Raw genomic sequence first — 22,387 nt, forward strand, 5'->3', positions numbered from 1 at the left:
GTGTGACAGCTTTTGTCCATTCAATACTAATTGCAAAGACATATTATTCAAAACAGAAAACTTCTACATTGAAGAAGAGAAATGCAATAAGTTTAATTAAAAGAAATAAAATATCCTGAGTTAATAAATTGGGGAGACTATGTAGTCTAGAAAAAGCAAACAAACTAATAGAATCCTATAAGAAAGGAAAGAGAGGCTTCAATGTATTTATTTTTGGAAGCAAAAGAATGAGGTGAGTAAATAGTATAACTGAGGTTCAACTATTGAAGTAAGTATCAGTCTAAAACTGAACTGGGCTAAACCACAGTCAGTCCCTTCAGGTATAGACCACGTTTACGGTAATGATATTGTCTAGGAGGAAGAAATTCTCCTTTACCCTTCTACATTCTTCTGGCTGGTCTAAGAATTAAATTGACCTGAGACAGATTTATAGGAGAAAATCAAACAAACATTTAATGACATGTATACATTTAAGAGACCCAGGAAATTAACTTACTAAAATGGCTGAAACCCTCATCTTAAATATCATTTTCAGCTAAAGACAAAAAAAGGATGTTGGGGGGTCGTGGTTTGAGAATTTAAAGGGGCGGAAGGCAGTTGACCTGGAGATGGAAAAGCAAATGTTTGGTAAACAAATGTTTGCTGGGCCATGCAGAGACAATAAGAAACAAAGAGGAATTTTAACAGAATTTGCTAGGTCCTTCCCTGTCTACACATCTAGTTCATGCTATCATTATCTGTGGTGATAGCTCCCTTCCTGGAACAGGTCTTCTGTCTGCCTTCTTTAGACAGTTAAGGGGAAGGTCAAAGAATTTTCCTGAGTCTTTTGGACCTTGAGTGTTTTCAGCTCAAAATAATTCACATGCCAAAGAGGCATTTTGGGGTGGCAAATTTTGCTCCCCTACAATATTATAATGAAAAAAGTCACAAACCATTGAACTAAACAATAACCAGAGATAGTGTGATATGGGTGTAAACTAATTCTTCCTGGGGAATTTTGGGGCAGGAAATAGGAAGAGTGTGTTTAGTAGCAAATGGATGCTCTTAGAAGTTCATCTTAGAATATAAATGGTGATAAAATTGTTTTGAAAATGTGACCTCAAGAATGATTGGATTCTGACAATCTTGTATGTTTTGATGGCATGGTTACATTTTGTGAATTTATACTCATAAAAGTATGAGTAACCACCATCTGGAAATAGAATACTTGCTTCTTATAACATTTTTTGGGTTGGCTTGCATTACTAGCAGTTGTGTTAGTTGGCTTCCTTGTGTCCTTTCTCTGACTCATATTTTCACAAAGAAAGCAAAAGAGTAGGAAAGAAAGTTTGGGAGTCAATGTATTCTCTGCAAAACTTACAGTGAAATTGTTTTGGGGAACAAAGTGTAGAGTTAGAAGTTGTGCCCCAAGCATCTGAGCTACAGCAATTAGCACAAACACTCAAGTAAACACAGACATGGGCCCAGAGGCTTTGAAGTCCTGGAAGCATTTCCCTGGGACATCTGCAGCATCAAAAATATGGGGACTTAAAACAGAAGTTTTCACTTACTGTTGGTTTAGCAGAGAGACATCATTTCAAAGGATCAAGAGTACCATGATCAAGAGGCTTGTTCATCTTGTGATGCTTCCCTTAAAGTCCCCTTCCTATGCCAAACAGACTCTTCGATTCTTTTTCGCCTTTTTCTTGGGCTAAAATCCTTTTCCTTTACTCTTTCCTTTAATCCTTTTCCTTTACTCTTTCCCTTGCTTTCTTAATGAAATGCACACAGAGTATTGAAAGTAATCAATTATGAAATACTTGGAACTAAAAGTAAGGTGTACTTAAATATGAGATATCATAGCATGGTTAACATAAATGCAGTTAATCTTTTGGAAAACAAACTTTATGTGAATCAATAATACAACATACACAACATGTTAATTTACTTAATTAATCATGTCTATATGGACTGCTCATGTCTGAGAAATCAGGAAGACATCATAAGGCTCTATGTCTGTCTAAAAAGAGTTAGAATTTAGTTTGGATAATATAGCTGCTAGAGCTAGAAGATCTCTTAGATATTTTCCAAACAAGTCCTCTCAAGTCAGAGATTCAAAATTTGCTCACAGCTGTAGAGCTAATTCATACCTATACTCCTCAGAATCTATATAGTTTAGAACTTTACTTCATTACAGAATAAGCAATGTTCTATGTTATAAAAGTATCCCATGGCCAAATATAGGACTTGTCCATCCATAGCTAAGCATCAGGGCTAAAGTGAAAAGCTGAAGGTTAAGTTAGAAAGTGTCAACATAATAATTTGCCAGAAGTATTTAGAGAAAGTTCTATTTTATTTATATACAAGCTACCATCTAAATTTTTCTATGAGTACTGAATGTTTCCTTTTTATTATGTCCACATCTAATGCCTCAAAATGTATCCATTGAGAAATATTGCTTATTTAATGACTTTTTCCAATGACTTACGATTGGTATTAACATTTGGGTGATACTAAAGCCACCAGTTAGTTACCCAAATTCAGTTAAAGGGAGAAAGTTTTATTACCTAACACGAATGCCAAGAGGTGATTTGTATACTGAACAGTTCAGAGCACGTCCTTGAACAATTGTAAATGCTTATTTTTTGTCATCTTTCTGTGCTGCCAAATTGTAATGCTTAATGATTCAACTTAAATTAACTAAAATGAATCCTTGTGGAAAAACATAATACCTGCCTGGTACAAGGGAGCTGATTACATTGCCTTCATTTACACAGAACTTATTCATAACTCATTGATACCCTCTCATTACTAAGTTATGGGGGTCTTTTGTTTTTTTTGAGCAAATGGAAAAACTATAACTTTGTGCAGATGTTCATACCATTTATACCATATTGAGTACAGTGGTCAAAATGCTGCTGCTAGCTTATAGAAATTACCAAATAAGGTTTCAATAACTAACCAAAGTGCAAAAGCATGTTGAGGATATATGAGCGCTGCCTCTACAAATGGTGTCTCCAAACATTTATCTTTAATATGAGTCTATTTTTTTTTTTTTTTGAATAGCTTAAAATGCATGGCAAATGACACGAAAATAAACAATGACTTGAGCAATAATGTTGAATGAGAACAAAGCATGGCATTTCATAGAATATTTAAATGTTATATATATTTTTAAATCCTTAATTAAATCAATTACAGGGAAGTAGATGCAAAGTGTCAGAGTTTGAAATGTAGATAAATACATATTAACACGTAGAGAGAGTAAAGCGTTGAATTTTAAATTAACTACAAAAAATGGAAATCATTCCCTTCATCCCCACATTTTTCTTCTTTTCTATTATAAAAGATCACATTTATAGGCCATAAGAGGCATTAGTAGTAAAGCTATTTAAAATGTGTGTCTTAAGTAATTATTTTTACTCTAATCTGTCCTTAGGCAAAATACTTCCAACTGTGAGAATTTGTTAGCCCAAAAGCCTCTGGGTTGAAATGCCTGCTTGAAAAATCACAGGAGTGAGAACTAGTCAATTGGGTAATCATTTTTAATAGCAGAAACTGGTTATTCCGAAAGCCTTTCAACAATGCACTGACTTGGAAGCCGTTGATTTAGTGGCTTCATGTAGATTCTGTTGTCTTTTGTTTTCTAAAAGACAACTTTCCAGGATTGGGAGATTGGCCTCTTATTCTCTACCCTTTCTCTTATGGAGTGACCTTCATTAAATCTAAAAGTATACTATCTGGAACAGAACAAGAATCTAGAAGTTTTTGTAATTTTTGTTTAGAAGTTTGTTAAAGCTTCATTTTCAAGTATTTTACTATCACATGGCTTAAATTATGCTGTGGGTCATACTACAGTTATTAAAAATTTCAATTAAAAATTATATATATAAAACAATTAAATTTGTATATAAAAGATAATTGAATGAATATGCATACACACAACAAAGAATTAGAAGGAAGTGGAGTATGTTTGCCATATTTTTCTGGCTACTTTAATTCACTTAGAATCTGGGGTGAAAAAAAAACTGTTCTCTTCTTGGTGCCTTAGTTTTTCCTCTGAAAATTAAAACACACAAATCATAGAGTAATACTATCGTTTTATATTGCATCAAATTACACCAGTGTTTCTTGAAATATGAACTTTTAAAAATATATGACTAGGTCTTTCAGGATAGCAGTGTTTCTGAAACATTTACTATTACTAGTTTTAAGTTAGACAGATCAAACTTCGATCTTTCCTACATTGCAGTCCAGCTTCCATTTGAGATATTTCTTCTGATCTTGCATGACAAAGACTCTCAGAATCTATGTTTTGGCTTATGGTTACCAGGGGGGGAAAGTGGGGGGGGATAAATTGGGAGATTGGGATTGACATAAACATACTACTAAATATAAAACAGATAACTAATAAGGACCTGCTGTATAGCACAGGGAACTCTTCTCAATACTCTGTAATGACCTATATGGAAAAAGAATCTAAAAAAGAGTGGATATATGTATAACTAATTCACTTTGCTGTAAGCAGAAACTAACACAACATTTTAAATCAACTATGTTCCAATATAAATTAAATAAAAATTAAATTAAATTAAAAGAATGTGATAAGAATCTATGTTTTGGTCTGCTTTCTATTTTTAATTAAAGTATATGTATGGGAAGAAATACATGTGATTCTGCATGTATTTATATTTCCATCATCCAAAATTTTACTGTTTGAAGAAGAGCCATTGATAACTAGAATAAAAATATCTTAATTTTTATGCTGTAGAAGGTAGGTATTTTGTAGGTCAGCAAGATCTCTTAGTAGTGAACATGAAGCAGTTTTCACTGACTTATTTTGCTCCTAGCATAGAATACAAATCATTATACCGACTACATGAGTATTCATATTTTTAGTGTTTGCGCTTTGAATTTCATACACAGTGGTAAAGAAAATGAACTTGATAATGTGTCTGAAAATTCCTCCTGTAACATTTGGAAATAGCATTTGTATTATTTATTTGATTAAAACGGTATGAAATTCTAACAGAAAATCTCTCTTAACAGTCTAGCATGCTTCATGTGTAAGATGATATATATTGCTGAAGGATTACTAATTTGTTCCCAGGTTACAACAAAAGTTTGGAGAAAACTTTGAATGGTTTAGGCTCATTAAAAATTGGTACAATAGAAAATCTTAATTCATAAGAATCAAAGGATATAAGAAGAGTTTATGTTGTAATATGATATTATGTTCATCTACCCAAAGCTTTATTACCCAAGTCCAGTCATGCTTTAAATTTGCTTATTCTTTGAATAAAATGCTCTTTAATGAATACAGAATGAGTTAACTCTATGTTACTGACTCTGAAAAACAAATTATTGGTATGACATCCAAAGCAGCCTTCTCTCTATTGGTGTTCTGTCCACTCCTCTTTCCTCCAAAGTTTTACACTTTTATTACTAATGAAGAAGCATCATATTGTTACTAGTGCATCAAAAACAACAGACCACAGGCTTTGGGCTGTCCAATTCAATCCATTCATCTTTCTCACTCTTCCTGTTTTTTGATAAATTATGGGTGAAGCATGTACTTTGATTTAAGAGACATTTGCCCTGGATTCAGATATGACAAGTGGTCACAGTAGTTTCAAACTGAATGTTTTGTTTTGAATGTAGTTCCAGATACACTCAAGAAGGAAAGCACCACTCTTAATATTAAAACACCACTGAAAGTCCTGTAAAATGCAGGCATGATGAATCAATCTTCTCATTAAATCTTTTTAATAAAAACATTCCATTTTCTGAGTAACACCCTGTTCTATAGGTTTAAATCAATAAAGTGATAATAGTAGACAGGAAAGTGGTTGCTACATTAGGAAGACACTAACCTGCTTCCCGCAGTGGAGCTGTAGGATTGTGAACTCTCAGAACCGTGCTGCTTTTCAGATTAGTTTTGCCTTCTAAAATAATATTTCATTGGAAAACTTTAAAAAATGATCATGACAGACAGAAGGAAAAAGTATTTACATAGCTTGACCTCTTTAAGTAATCGGTGAATACAATAGAAAAAAATGAGTTTTATTTCATGGAATCCTTCACTATTAACAGCCTCTAAGACCACTCCACCTATTCCCTTGATAATTATCTTTGGCGTCTTTATTAACCTCCATCTGTCATCTTACATGTGTGTGTGTGTGTGTGTGTGTGTGTGTGTGTGTGTGTGTGTCAGTGTGTAATATTTAGGGAGTCATGGATTGGATATAGGATACTTTGTATTCTAAACTTGATTTTGGAACTTACTTGGTGTTTAACCTTTAAGAAATCACTTAAACGCTTTGAAATTTGCTGGTGTTAAAAATAGATACCATCTTGGGGGCTTCCCTTGTGGCGCAGTGGTTGAGAGTCCGCCTGCCGATGCAGGGAACACGGGTTCGTGCCCCGGTCCGGGAAGATCCCACATGCTGCGGAGCGGCTGGGCCCGTGAGCCAGCGCGTCCGGAGCCTGTGCTCCGCAACGGGAGAGGCCACAACAGCGAGAGGCCCACGTACAGCAAAAAAGAAAAAAAAAAAAAAAAAAAAAAAAGATACCATCTTCTCTTATGGGATAGTTATAAAGATAACACAAATTTAAATTACTTCACTTAGATTTTTATTTATTTTATTTTACTTTTTAAAATAACAATTCTCAAAAGGCTACAAGAAGTAGAGGTAATAGTATAGTGTATTCCACAAATCAGTCACCTAGCTTCAATAATTCTCGATGTATGAAAGTTTTATTTCTTAAATACCCCACCCCCCACTTCTAGTCTATGGATAATTTTGAACCAAATCTTAGCCATTAAAATATTCTATCTGTATTTTAGTATGTAACCCTAAATGATAGGAAATTATATTTTGTTTTTCAATTTTTATAAACAAAATAATCTTATTGTATCTTAAGAATAATACTTCTTTAATTCATCAAATTACCCAGTCAAAATGTTTGCAATTTTTTGGGAGAATCAATAGAATCTAATTGAGTTTTAATTTACATAAGATAAAGTCACTAAATATAAGTATACAGTTTGATAACTTTTGAAAAATGTATAGGATCATATAATTACCATCACAATCAAGATATATAGCACATTTCTATTACTCCACAATTTTTCCTCATACATTTTTACTGTCTGGGGCATCTGATAGGTACATGTTTAATTTTTAAGAAACAGTTAAAGAGTTTTCCAAAGTGATTGTATCATCTTACTCTACTGCAAGCATTATATGAGAGTTCTAGTCTCACCAACATTGGAGTGAATATTAGTGTCTCTTTGTGGTTTTAATTAGCATTTTGCTGTACTAATAATGTTGAGCCTCTTTTCATGTTGTTACTAGACACATGTCTATTTTCTTTGTGAAATAGTTGTAAATAGTAAAATCATCTTTTACTGATTTTTATGTACTTGGATTTTTTGCCATCTTATGAAGTCCTGGGTTTAAAAATTTACTTTGGGTTCAAGTACTTTGCCTGATAAATTCAATGTGTATATTTTCTCCTAGTCTGTGGTTTGCCTTTTTCTTTTTTTAATCATGTATTTGAAGGGGAAAATGTTTTAATTATGAAGAATTTGAATTTATCAATTATTTCTTTTATGGTTCACACTTTTGCATTTATCTAAGAAATTTTTGCCCATCTCAAGATCAAAATGATTTTGCTCTGTTTTCTTCCAGAAGTTTTATAATTTAAGGGGAAACAATACAGATTTTCACCACTGAGTGTTAAGATGCCTTGTAAGTTGTTCATTGATATCCTTAATCAGTTTGAGGAAATTACCTTCTATTTCTAATTTGCTAATTGTTTTATCATGAATGGGTGTTGATTTTTGTCAAATTACATGTTAATTACTTTTTGAATATGAAAGCAACCTGGTGTTTGTGAGAAGAACCATACTTGATCATCATGTATCGTTGTTTTAACATGAAGTTACATTTGAATTACTACTTTTTTTCTGTTTAAAATATTTTCGTTGGTCTCCATAAGAAATATTGATCTGTAATTTTTTTTTTCTTCTTGGATTGTTTTTGTTAGATTTAGGTGTAGGGTTATTCTAGTCTCATGAAATGAGCTGGAAAGTGTTTCTTCCTCCTTTATTTTCTGAGAAAGTTTGTGTAGGTGTTTTTTCTTTCATGATTCTATGAGAGAATTCACCATTGGAATGATCTGGGCCTGCAAGTCTTCCTCCCTCCCTCTTTCCCTCCTTCTCTCCTTCCTTCCTTCTTTCTGTCCTTTTTGTACATACACACTCACATACATGTATATATCCATTACGCCAACTTGGTTTCTTAAAAAGGCCACACTTTCCTCATGGAATTAACTTTGTATTTTTGTCAAAAATGATGTAAATATAATGAATAGGTTATTTTGGGTTCCTTTCATTTCCATATAAATTTTAGAATCAGTTTGAGATTTTTCAACCAATGCCCTTGCTGGGATTTTGATTGGGATTTCACTGTACTTATAGATAAATTATGGGAGAATTGATATCTTAATAGTAATGAATTTTATGATTGATATGTATGGTATATTTTGACTTACTTAGGTCTTCTTTAATTCTCTCATTAATGTTTGTCAGTTTTCAGTGTACAGGTCTTGTACATATTTTGTTAAATATATTTTAAGTATTTCATATTATTATGTAATTATTTTAACTTTTTATTTTTGAAATAATTTCAGACCTACACAAAATTAAAAAATAATATAGAGTTCCCTTACACCCTTCACCAATAATAAAATTATTACTATAACACAATTATGATTGATATAAAACTATTAATTGATATACAGGTCTTTTGCACATTTCTTCAGTTGTAACACTAAAGTCTATTTTCTAAACCAGTTTCCAATCCTGGAATACACATTGCAATTGGATGTTATGTTTCCTTATTTGCCTTTAATCTGAGACATTGCCCTAGTTTTAGTTTGGCTTTTTAAGAAAATATTTTTGATGGGTACTATTCTGTTTTCCTTAGAATATCCCTCAATTTTTATTTGTCTGTTATTTCTTCATGGCTAAATTCTGGTTAAAATTTTTGGGAGAGAAACAGTAATAGTAATATTGTCCCCTTTCTATAGTATTATATCAAGATGAACATCATATTGATATGTCCTATTAATGGTGATGTTTTCTTTATCATCACTTGGTTTGATCACTTGATTAAAGTGACAGACATCTAATTTCACTTTAAAGTTACTTTTTTTTTCCCTTATGAAGTTAATAAGTAGCTGGTGGAAATAAATAGTCTTTGAATTTTATTTATTTATTTATTTATTTTTGCTGTGTTGGGTCTTCATTTCTGTGCGAGGGCTTTCTCTAGTTGTGGCAAGCGGGGGCCACTCTTCATCGCGGTGCGCGGGCCTCTCACTATCGCGGCCTCTCTTGTTGCGGAGCACAGGCTCCAGACGCACATGCTCAGTAGTTGTGGCTCTCGGGCCTAGTTGCTCTGCGGCATGTGGGATCCTCCCAGACCAGGGCTCGAACCCGTGTCCCCTGCATTAGCAGGCAGATTCTCAAACACTGCGCCACCAGGGAAGCCCTAATCTTTGAATTTTAACATTTGCTTGTGTATCACTTAGCCATCAATCTATGATCCCCATCCTCCCATTCCTAGGCAACCATGAATCCACTTACTGTCTCTGTAGATTTGTCTATTCTGGATATCTACTATATATAGAATACAATATGTGGTCCTTTATGATTAGCTCCTTTTACTTAACATAACATTTTCAAGGTTGTTATAGCATGCATCAGTACTTCATTTCTTTTGATTGCTGAAGAATTTTCCATTGTATGGATGTACCACATTTTATTTATCCATTAATCATTCCTCTGTTGCTGGACGTTTGGGTTATTTCTACTTTTTGGCTGTTATGAATAGTGTTGCAGTGAATATATATGAATATTCATGTGCAAATTTTCATTTCTCTATACCAATAGTGGACTTGATGTATCACATAGAAACTATGTTTAACAATTTGTGGTATTGTTAGACTGTGTTTTGTAAAACAATGTTTAACAATTTGTAGTATTGTTAGACTGCTTTCTAAAGTGGTTGCACCATTTTATATTCTCAAAACTAGTGTATGAGGGTTCATTTCTCTACATCCTTGCCGAGAATTGTTATTATTTGTCTTTTGTTTATAAAAATCTGATTAGGTTTGAGGTAATATCTTGCTGTGGTTTTGATTTGCATTTCCCTGAAGGCCAACCAATTCATTCTTTCATTCAACAGATATCATTAAGTGTCTAGTATGTGCCAGATGCTGATCTAAGTGCTTAACATTCATCAGTGAACAAAACAGGTAAAGATACCCACTTTCAGGAAGCTTATGTTCCAGTAGGAGAAGACAGATAATAAGCAGTAAACCTAATAAGTACAGAGTAGAGTAGCATAAAGGAATTGAATGTGACATAGTAGAGGAATACAGGTTGTAGCTGGAAACTCAAGATAAACCTCCCTCATTGAAAAAGTGTTATTTGAGCTAATTCTTGAAGGGATGAGCTAGGTGGCCATATGGATGTTTTGGAGGCAGAGTCAGGCGTAGAGAACAGCCAATATGAAGACTTTGTGTGCTTGGTATATGTGAGACATAATCAAGAGACCATTGTGGCCAGAATAGAGAGAACAAGTGAGCATGGAAGAGATTAGTAGCTGATAATTCCAGAGAGGTAACTGGGCACCAGGTCATATAGGGCACTATACACCATTTCAACGACTTTGGAGGATCTTGAAAAAGATTAACAGACACACTGACCTCCAGATGTAAGAAGGCTGTTATATTTACTCACTTTGTTTTTACATTGGTATTATTTTTAAATTTTTGTTTTGAATTTCTGCTTCATCTAATAGCCTCCTATTGAATAAAATGAATTTTATTGGGACACATTTTTAAAGCATATTTCTCAATTTGAGGGATTATAGGAATTCAGATTTAACAACCGTGCAAGACTTTTTGCAATTCTAAAAATATACAGCATTAGAAAAAATATCACTCAAGAAACTGATGACAGTGTTTGCTTCTAAGGAAAAAGATGTGAGGTTGGAAGTTGGAGGTGGGAAGGAGTGTGTGCATAATTATTGTGATTGTTAAAAATAAGTTGAATTCACTTTGTATGTAAATTATACTCTAGTGAATTTGATTGAAATAGAAAACAATATGCATAATTAAGGAAGGTGTGTATATGAAAGTATACAAAGTCATGCAGCTAGATCCTACAGTAGTTTTTGCTGAGTTTTAGGTTTTTTTTTTAAGTATGTCTTTTAATTTGATTAATCAAGAAGAATTTTAGGATGACATTGCCACATATTTATGAAAATTCAAATGCATTTTAATAACTCACCTTTCCATCATTACATATACATTTATAAATATGCCCATATTTATTAAAGTGACCCTGGAGTAGCCTGTGGCTATGTGTGTAACATTTAAAAGGTACAGCATATCAATAATATAATAATATTTTATATTATGATTTTATATACATACAATTTTTATATTATATAAATAAAATGGTTAAGTAAACATTTTCGATATAACCTTCCATCACAAATCTTTTGTCACTTGTCAGAGCGATATTTAACAAATCAAATGAGGTTTGGTTTTTTGTTTTGTTTGTTTTGGCTAGTAATCATAAGAATGTTCAGAACAGCATGAACATCCCTCTCCCTACATACACAATAAAATCTTTTATTTCCAGAATTGTAAATCTTGCACCTGCTCAGTGTTAACTCCATCACTTGCAGTTCCAATACTGAAGGTGATAGGAGTTTCAAGATGGCCAGTGTCCATGTCATATGACTTACTTAATTAAAATCACTGCTTTTCAATTTTACCTCAAAATTAATAGGTAGGCATAATAATATTTGTAACCCTTAGTAGAACTTTCCAGATGACATGGGAGGAAAAAAACAGAACTCAAGAATTTTGTCAAAGCAGACATTAATTTTACCTCTAAGCATAGGTTTAATGACATGGTAATCTCAGAAGTTGCAAAAGCATTAAATTTACAAATGGAGATCTATTCTAAAAGTTTAGAGAATAGTTTTTAGAATAGTTTGTAACATTTTAAAAAATAAAAATAAAACTCAAAGTGTATTTAAGGTTCTAAACCCACCTTTACAAACCTATTTAAATCCTACTGCATTCATGCAAAAATAATTATAGCTAACATTTATGAAAGCTTACTATGTAATCATGCTAGTATTTTCTGAATATCATTTAACATTTTCTGAAATTCTATGATAAATATTAATTCCGCTTTTGTCATTTTAAAGATGAGGAAAGAGAGGCCCGGAGAAGTGAAATAATAAGCCCCAGGTCACACAATAAGAGGACGTGCTAGACATGATTGCAAATATTCTAACTCCAGAGTCTAGGCTCATAGTCCTAGGCTAACCTTTCTTTTAAATGTAGTAAGAGTTAAGTTAATCTGTTTCTGGCCTTTCCCTTGACAGTTGTATTCACATAATCACATACACTGAAAAACAAATATTCATGCATACAAACAATCATCCTTTCATGCAGGACAATTTTTTAACTTCTTACAATGTAGCATTTAAAGTAATATTTAATTTTTTTTGATATTCAGTAAATCCTAATTAAAAATATTAAGACTGGTAATTCAGTATGGCTTGGACATAGGAGGTGTTTTTTTGTTTTTTTTTTTTTGTGGTACGTGGGCCTCTCCCTGCTGTGGCCTCTCCCGTTGCGGAGCACAGGCTCCGGACATGCAGGCTCAGCGGCCATGGCTCATGGGCCCAGCCTCTCCGTGGCATGTGGGATCTTCCCAGACCGGGGCATGAACCCGTGTCCCCTGCATCGGCAGGCGGACTCTCAACCACTGTGCCACCAGGGAAGCCCATATAGGAGGTTTTGACTTAACATATTACTTTGACTAGCTCTTCACTTTTTCTACTAAAATACTAAAAAGGAGGGCTGTATTTAGACATTGGCCTAGAGAGTAACAGTATTGAAATATTTGTCAAAGGCATGAATGTGATCCTGAGATTATGTTTACCATTCTTCAGTAAAACATAAATGTTGGTAATACAATTTTATAAAGAAAAAAGTTTATTTTTCTTTACATAAGCAAATAAAGTACAAAGTTGAGTTCTAAGTTCATGTAAATGTACATTAAAAAAAAGAAGAGGAAGAAATAACCACAAACACAGGGAAATAAATAAACACAAACACAGGGGGAAATGTTTTTTTAATCACTCATTTATTGATTGATTTGATCAATAAATAATCATTGAAGGCTTCCCTGGTGGCGCAGTGGTTGGGAGTCTGCCTGCCAGTGCAGGGGACACGGGTTTGTGCCCTGGTCCGGGAGAATCCCACATGCTGCAGAGCAACTAAGCCCATGCACCACAGCTACTAAGCCTGTACTCTGGAGCCCGTGGGCCACAACTACTGAGCCCGCGTGCCACAACTGCTGAAGCCCGCATGCCTAGAGCCCGTGCTCTGCAACGGGAGAGGCCACCGCAGTGGGAGGCCTGTGCACCTCAGCAAGGAGTGGCCCCTGCTCCCGCAGCTGGAGAGAGACCAAGCGCAGCAACGAAGACCTAACACAGCCAAAAATAAATAAAATAAATAAATGTTAAAAAAAAATCATTGAATGTTAAATATGTTCTATTGTATTTATCTATGGATAAAAATCTATGTATCTATGGAAAAAATACAAGCTCTTGGGCTTCCCTGATGGCGCAGTGGTTGGGAGTCCGCCTGCTGATGCGGGGGACGTGGGTTCGTGCCCCGGTCCGGGAGGATCCCACATGCCGCGGAGCGGCTGGGCCCGTGAGCCGTGGTCACTGGGCCTGCGCATCCGGAGCCTGTGCTCCGCAGCGGGAGAGGCCACAACGGTGAGAGGCCCGCGTACCGCAAACAAACAAACAAACAAACAAAAACAAAATACAAGCTCTTATGATATCCTCTGATGAGTGTTATAATGAATGTGTATAGAAACTGTCTGGATACGCAGAAGAAGAAGCCATTTTGCTTTGGGCAGCTGGGAAGGGGTTCCCAAAGGAAGTCACCCTTGAATTGGGTCTCACAATGAATGGTTTTGGAAGGAATTCAAAGCAGAAGGCGCTAACTGAAAAATATATTTAGTTTTTTTTTTTAACGTTTACTCTTTATTGATACAAATCAGCTTATGAATCTCAAACTGTCTAAATATATCTAAATCAGAATTTTGGATAAGCTATAACTTTAATAACTATAATCAAATGTGAAGCCAAGACAATCATAATGTTAGAAACTTGCTCAAATTCCATTCAGGAGTGGCTCTAACACTTCAGGAATATCACAGTTTTTCTTCTCATTAGTTTTCTGTGTGACCTAAGGGAATATATTATCCATCCTCTTTCTTTGGGAAAGGAGCTGAGTCATTACCTTTTATTATCCTATTTTACAGGTTAAGAGTCTGAGTCCCAAGAAGCCAAAAAGCTATCCAGGAAAAATAATGAGTCTCAGAATAGGGTTCTTTCTACTACTTCTCTAATGCATATCTACAGATATTTTCTCCATCCTCCTCCATGTTCTCTTCCCCCTGAAGGTTTACCTGTGTGGTCAAATGGCTTCCTTGTCCTCTGGCCTTTGGTTGAGTGTGATCAACAGAGAGATCAGAAAGAGAGAGTGTGAAATCAAAGTAATTCATTCTCTAATCTCTCTCAGAAGGGTCTGCTTCTCTAACAAAGGCTGGTAACTCCTCTCACACAACAGGCAGTCTTTTAGATGACTGCTGTGAATGTTGTTCTTTTCAAATTTCGTTGGACACTAATGACATTTAGATATTTTATATTTGTTCTGCAAACTCACTCAGGCAAGTTAAATATAGCCATCTATTCTTAAGTTAAATATTTCTCAGTTTTAAGTTGCTGATTTACCACATCACCATTCTCTCCCAGGCTAAAGCAACTGCAATTGTTTCTCTGCAATCTGTAACACTTTGTCATGCCTGGCCATGGCAGGGGCCAAGTTGTCATTTCTCATAATGATCATTTATGATCTTGTCAGTGAGGCAATCAGCTGGGGTGTTTGGGAAGCTTCTTGTTTACTTGGCTTTTAAATTGTTTGGTTTAACATTTAGCATCTGGGTGTTGGAAATATGGTCTGGCTTATAAAACTGAATGTTTTTATTCCTTGATTAGTTGCCGTGCTTCTACCAATAAAGCTCCAGTGAAGTTTCAAGATAGGAAAGGCATATTTTTAGTGACTAAATTCCCTGACATATAACTTCAAGTCAATTGAAGTTGAAGTTGTGGATTACCAATTTAATTGTCCATCTATGAGGATACATGTGAGATTACGTGACTTTGTCAAGAAATGCATTATCTGAATGAACATGACTATTTTGAAACATGAACCTATTTATAGGTTCAAGGTTAAAGTGCCTGAAAATTATGCCATAATGGTATATTATTACCACATAACATGGTAGAGTGTAATTTACGAGGACAAAGCTTTTGCATTGTAAATAAAGATGCTGATTAGGCTTGCAAGGTACAGTATTTATGAAATTATGATAAAAATGTTTAATAGGGAGATGAGAAAGTGTAATTTAGTGTATTTCACTTCTCTTTTCCTCATTGAACTCTAACCAGTGAAATGTCTAAAGTCAGCTCAATTCTTAGTGGAACCTATTGTACCCTATGAAAGTAACATGCTTAATTATAGACTGAGTTTATGTTGCTTTTTTCCCTTTTCTGTGTGTCAGCAGAAGTAAAGAAGTAAACTACTAAGTTCAATCTGTATTAAAATTTATAAAAGTTGCTATATACCAAATGACTTTTGGTAACAACATAGAAAAACTTTCATTGTCATAAGAATAACTATTCCTTATCCATAAAAAAACAACTATTTTTATTTATGTTTAACTAACATAATTTATTTTTCATTCTTAGTGATTTAGCAGTGTTTACTGAATGTCTATTTTGTTCACATAAAATATACTGAATAGAAAAGGGGATCAAAGAGATTACTACTACTCCTAACTTGAAGGAGCATAGATTTAATAATAAGGACAGCACGTACACATCTGCTAATATCAAAGAGTTTCTCCTGTCTCTTTAACCAAGGCAAATTTTATATATAAAATTTAATTCAAATCTTAGTTGCTTTGGGTCTGAAATAGCCTCAAAGCATTGAGTAAATCTGTGACCTTGGGCTGATTACATAAGCTTGTTAAGCTTCAATCCTCATCAATAAAAGGTGGATTGGAATAGTATCTACCATATAGGGTAGAGTGAGATTAAATTTGGTATGGTACATACACATCCTGTACGTTGTAAGCATTCATGAAATGTTAGCTCTTATTATTTACTAAAACAATGGTAAAATGACGAATGAATGAATGAGTGACGAAAACCCTTGTGGGTTCTGGTAGAAAGGGAAATAGAGAGTCCTTAGTTTGTAAATACTCCCCTAATATTTGTATTCTTCACCTTTCTTGCTCAAAATATCATAAGTATTATCCTTTGTCTGGAAAAATGCAGTTGATCTTAACTGGTGTCCCTGAAACTCTTTTTGTTCTTATCTGATCTAATCTCTACACCAGAGGCAAAATAATCTTTACTAACGAATAATGACCTTAAAGTGCTTAAAAATTTTTTTTAAATTTACCATTACTTTCAGAACAGAACTCAGACTCACAACCTTGGCCTATAGGAAGGAAGGTCCTACATATTTGCCCTTCTGGCCTTTCTCACCAGGCTCATCATGGGACCCTCTCCCCAGATGTCTGAGTGTTAATAATGCTCACTTAACCTTTGCTCCTTTTCCCAGCATTTCATGTTCCCCCTTCCTCTTGCCTTTTGCACCATGTATTCCCTCGGCCAAAAGCTTCTCCTTCTCTTTCCCATCCTATCGCCTATTCATCCTTCCTTTTCTCAGGAAAATCTTCCCAGAAAGCACAGTATAGAAGTTATTTTCTTAACAAGCAATCTTTATTATGTTGATTCAAAAAAATAGTTACTGAAATTTAAAGCAGATATAAATCTTAAAGCCTGGCTCTTCAAAAAGGAAAAAGTAAAACTGTCTTAATCAGCTCTGGCTGCTCTAATGAAATACCATACACTGGGTTTAAACAATAGACATTTATTTCTCAGGGCTCCAGGCTGAGAAATCTCAGATCAGCATGCCAGCACATTTGGGCTCAAGTGACAGACCTCTTTCTGGCTTGCAGCAGCTCCTTTCTTGCTGTGTATCCTCACATGAAGGAGAACAGGAGAGATCTTTTCCTCTTCTTATAAGGACACTAATCCCATCACAGGGACCTCACCCTCATGACCTCATCTAAACTTAATTACCTCCCAAATGTTCCACCTACAAGTATCACATGGTGGGTTAAGATTTAAACATATGAATTTTGGGGAGACACAAACATTCAGTCCATAACATTGTTACAGGTGATCTTTTATACTCATGAAATATTGACTAGGGAATAACATGTTATTTCCAAAGAAATACAAATGAGGAATATTAAACTCGTACACTTAGCATTAGTATTAAACTCGTACACTTAGCATTAGTTTTCCCCATGCTCGTGTGTGTGTGTGTGTGTGTGTGTGTGTGTGTGTGTGTTTGAAAGGGTGGAGGTTACAGCAACATGACCTGCACTTAGATTAGTAAAATTGTTCTAAGAACAGGAGAACATATGGAAAAATTATCTTGTCCCTCTGTAATATAAGATGTTCTAATGTATTACAGATCAAGAAAGACATCTTTTTCCCCTCTTTAAAGAGGTTGAAGATTTTAAAATTGATTTTACTTATATCTCAAGAAACTTTGGGGTGCTCATGTGCCTGTCAATTTGTAAAGAAAAAAATAAATATATATTCTTTAATCCAAAATGATAAGTAATTAGATCTGTGTGGTAAGATTATTATTTATTTAATATTATTATTATTTATTTTCTTTTGTACTTTTCTCTATTTTATAATTCTTGTTTTTTAAAGTGAGTTCCCAAACAGCAGCATCAACAACACCTGGAAGTTTGTTAGAAATGAAGAATCTGAGGTTCCACCCCTAACCTAGTAAATCAGAATATGAATTTTAACAAATCTCAAAGTGAATTGCATGTACATTAAAACTTGAGAAATATTGCTCTATAGAACAGAAAATACTTATATATTCAGAATAAAAATGAAGTAATTGTTTTTATAAGAGGGTAATTACCAGTTAATTCAGAATGACTGAGGAAAAATTTGGGAAATCAGGAAGATGACATTGCTAATTACCTCATAATAATTTAGAATTTGATATAGGATGGGGTAAAGAGAGGGGACTATTTTTTTTTTAAACTACCACATTCCAAAGATTATCTGTTTTCTCCAAACCACATCAATTTTAGTAGTCAGTAAATGATTTAATCCTAGAATGTATCAATTCCTAAGAAGGCAACATGTGGCGCCAGGAAGGGTATTTTCCAAATATTTGTTTCTTCGTGACCATTCCCATGCAGTCATCATTCCTGTGAAAATTCCTTTTTTATTTATTTTTTCTGATTACAGGGAAAAGTAATGTAGCTAGGTCTCTGCTTGGCATATTTAATATTCCAAGGCAAATAATCAAATTGATTTATTTCTATAAAAATATTACTATTGAGGTTTCTAAATTTGATTTTTATACAAAAATAATTATTTTATAACAGATCTGGAGGCAAAAATCACAAAAATTAATATCAAACTTATCTCTGACAGCTAAATTAAATAAATACAAACATATATGTATATATACATATGGATATATATAAATATAAGATGTTCAAAATATTTCTATATATATCCTTATAACAGCCCTGTGAAGTTGTTGAAGCAGGTTTTAATCAGCCCCATCTTACAGATGAGCAAACTAAAATAAAAAAAAAAAGTGAAACATCTTCCCCAAATCTACTCTGCTCAAGAATGACCATGCTGCCATTTGAATGTAGGCCTTCTGAGCCCTTCCCATTATACCACAATGGTTTCTAAAATGGAGATAACTGAGTAAATTCTATAGTTCTGAATTGGATGTTGATTATCAAGCCCTCCTGATTAGGATGTTGATAAGGCAAAAAGCCCATTTCTTTATTCTAGGTATGCCACAACGTCTCTATTCATGTAATTTGTCCACAGTAGGGAGGCAAAGCTTTCTTCTAAATGAAACCAAACAAAATAAAATAAACTACATCAATGCCTTTAAAGCTGTTCCTTGTAGTTCTTGCTGCCTTAGAGGCAAAATCTTGTAGATTTCTTCGCTTCTCTAAGGCTTAAGGTCCTTTTTTTCCTCTCTTCTTTTGTATGTTTACTGTTCGATTCCTAAAATTATTTCTCATCTCTTTGCTACAAGAGAAAACTCATGTTAGTTTCTCTCTTCTAGAAATCTGAGCATTTCATTCAACTAACAAGGGTGTGCTCACATTTAAACCATCCCTCTGTTCCTTCACTAATTTGCTAAAGAATTCAGAGGAACTATTTGGATAGGTCACCTATGGATTAGATTTAGAAGCAAAAGCAAAGTAAAATGACTAGACAGTAAAAACATCTATTTTCTGATGTATCCTGTCCTTCCAAATGTAGTTGCAGTCCCATATATTTACCTAATGTTACTTCTGAAAATATTTTAAAGAAATTTTTGGCCTTTATTTAAAAAAAATTATTTAGATCTGATTGACATGCACTAAAATGTAAATATTTAAAGTTTAAAAGTCTTCACACACACACACAAACACCCATATTATCTGTGAGTCCACCATCACATCAAGATAATGAGCATATCAATGACCCCAACACATTTCTTCATTTCCCTTTTTAATCCTTCTTTTTCCACCCTACTGCTTCCCACTCTGTCCACAGGAAACACTGTTTTTTTTTGTCACTACAGATTAGTTTGCATTTTGTAGAAGTTTATATGAATGGTATGATATACCTGTACTCCCTTTTGTCTGGCTTCTTTCACTCAGCATAATTATTTTGAAATTTATCCACAGTGTTACATACATCAATAATTCATCCTTTTTTTTTTTTTCTCAGTAGTACTACATTGAATGTGTTAAGGAAAAAATATCCATGACTCCTGTTAAAATGATAAAGGGGACTTTATTCAGGACTATCAGGATAGGTATATAGAGACAACTGCAGTGGGGTTTTGCAGTAGAGGAGAGGGATTGAGGTCAACTCTAAATACAAGGAAAAGTAGACATTTATAGCCAGGGAGTGAATGGGCTGTGAGTGGATGGACAATTACTAAGAGGAAATATCAGAGGTAAGGGACAGCCCCAGCTTTAAGATGAGCAAACTAAAATTCAAAAAAAAAGTGAAACATCTTCCCCAAATGCACTAAACTGACCTAACAAGATTCTTGGTGAAGGCAGGCCTAGGTGATCGATCAGACTTTGATCCCCAATCTGAATGCTTTTTATTTTTGTTTTCTTGCCTAATTATACTGGCTAGAAATTCTAGGACAATGTTGGGTAGAAGTAGTAAGAATGATTTTTCCTGTCTCATTCCTACTTTTATTTCTATTCATATTTTTAGTCTGAGTTTCTATCAGGAATGCATATTAGATCCAACCAATAAATTCTCTGTACTGAGACCTTCATATGAGTTTTCTTATTTTGCGTGTTATACTGATAGGATTTTAAAATGTTAAATAACTCTGTATTCCTTGGATAAAACTCACTTCATCATTATGTGTTTTTCATTTTATTGATATCAAAGAGCCATCTTTTAGTTTCACTGATTTTCCTCTGATTTTTTCCTGTTTTCTATTTCCTTGCTTTCTCTTCTGATTTTTATTTTGTTTTCCTTTATTTTGGATTTAACTTACATTTTCTCTTCTACTTTCTTAAGGTGGAAACTGAAGTCACAGATTTGCGACTTTTCATCTCTTTTTCCGTAGTAGTTTAGTGGTAAAATTTTACATATTACCATTAAAATTCTTGAGCATTCTTTTGGGAAACAGTTAAGCTACCTGGAAAGAGTTTGATCCTTTCAGGATTTGCTGTTAAGGTTTGAGAGACTGGAGTAGAACAGAGTTTAGGGTTAATTATTTCCCGCTGCTGAGCCAAGACCTTCCAAGTACTCTACTCAGAGTCCCACGAATTACAAAGATTTTAAGTCTGGTTGGCATTAACAAGTGTGATTCTTGGACCCACGTAAATTTTGGAAACTCTTCTCTCTAGTCCTTTTGCATGACTCTTTCACCAGCTTGCAGTAACTGTCTCACATACTGTGCTTAATACTCCAGGAGGACCCTGTGCAGATATCCAGAGTTTTCTCTCTGTTGCCTTCTTCTCTCCAACACTCTGCCTTGTGAGAGCTAACCATATTACCCTCCCGTAACTCTGAGCTATATCCACTCAGAGAGTTCCCTGGACTCTGTTGGGTTTCTTTGCACTGTGTTGCTACCTGGAATCTGTCTCAGGCTATAAACTGTGGAGATTATGGGACTCACTTGGTTTATCTGTTACTCAGGAATCACTGTCCTTCCTTACCTGATATCCAATGTGTTGAAAAGCCTCCTTTTTTATTTATATATATATATATATATATAGATTTATTGAGAAGGATAATCTACACCCTTTTACTTCATCTTGTTCTGAGCGAAACTTTTTGGTCTTTGCTTTTAAACTTTTATTGCCAATACATGTATATCTGGTTAACTTATTCATGTTGTAAGCTTCCTAAAGGAATAACCTGGATCAGTTGAACTTTATATTCTGTATATAGTTCTGAGAGCTTAGTGAGTGTTTACTGTATATCTAAAGATTTCTTAATAATGATAAATAAATGTTTAGTACTAATAGTCTCATATTGTTGTCATGATGATTTTGGTTTATAATGCTAAATAGACACAGCTGCTTAAACAAACTGATTATTAAATAGAAATATACTGCAAAATATTAAGTAAACATTGCAAAAATTAAGGATGGTTAAGACATTTAAAATAAACTATAAACACAGTTATGATAATACATTTAGTGAAATGTATTTTTATCTGATTATTTCAATAATCAGAAATAATCTTAATCTCTTTTGAGCAAAAACAGATGAGGATATCTTCATTTAATAAAATATGATATTTTACTTTATTCCAGGTGATTGTCAAATCTGGGCCAGGGGCTTTTCTCAGTTTGGCTGTTTATGACAATTATATCTTCTGGTCAGACTGGGGAAGAAGAGCTATCCTGCGTTCCAACAAGTACACGGGAGGAGATACAAAAATTCTTCGTTCTGATATTCCACATCAACCAATGGGTATCATAGCTGTTGCCAATGACACCAATAGCTGTAAGTTACAATATTTATTTGTAAGTTACAAATGTATTTCTCAATTATATAATCTCTCAAAAAACGTATTTATGTTTTTAGTAATACTTAGTTGGATTTTGTTTTCTTACTGTTTA

General features: G+C 34.1%; 1 protein-coding gene across 1 annotated transcript in view; it reads left to right on the forward strand.

The window, feature by feature from the left end:
• LRP1B (LDL receptor related protein 1B) overlaps positions 1-22,387 on the forward strand; it is a 1,467,083-nt gene that overhangs the window by 1,147,395 nt on the left and 297,301 nt on the right. Inside the window, exon 42 of the mRNA XM_027078335.1 lies at positions 22,079-22,271. Coding sequence (XP_026934136.1) covers positions 22,079-22,271 — 193 coding nt within the window. The remainder of the gene's footprint in view (positions 1-22,078; positions 22,272-22,387) is intronic.

The sequence above is a fragment of the Aethalodelphis obliquidens genome, unplaced genomic scaffold (genome assembly GCF_003676395.1).
Source record: "Aethalodelphis obliquidens isolate GAN/ISIS:26980383/991018 unplaced genomic scaffold, ASM367639v1 scaffold2, whole genome shotgun sequence".
Taxonomy (NCBI): Eukaryota; Metazoa; Chordata; class Mammalia; order Artiodactyla; family Delphinidae; genus Aethalodelphis; species Aethalodelphis obliquidens.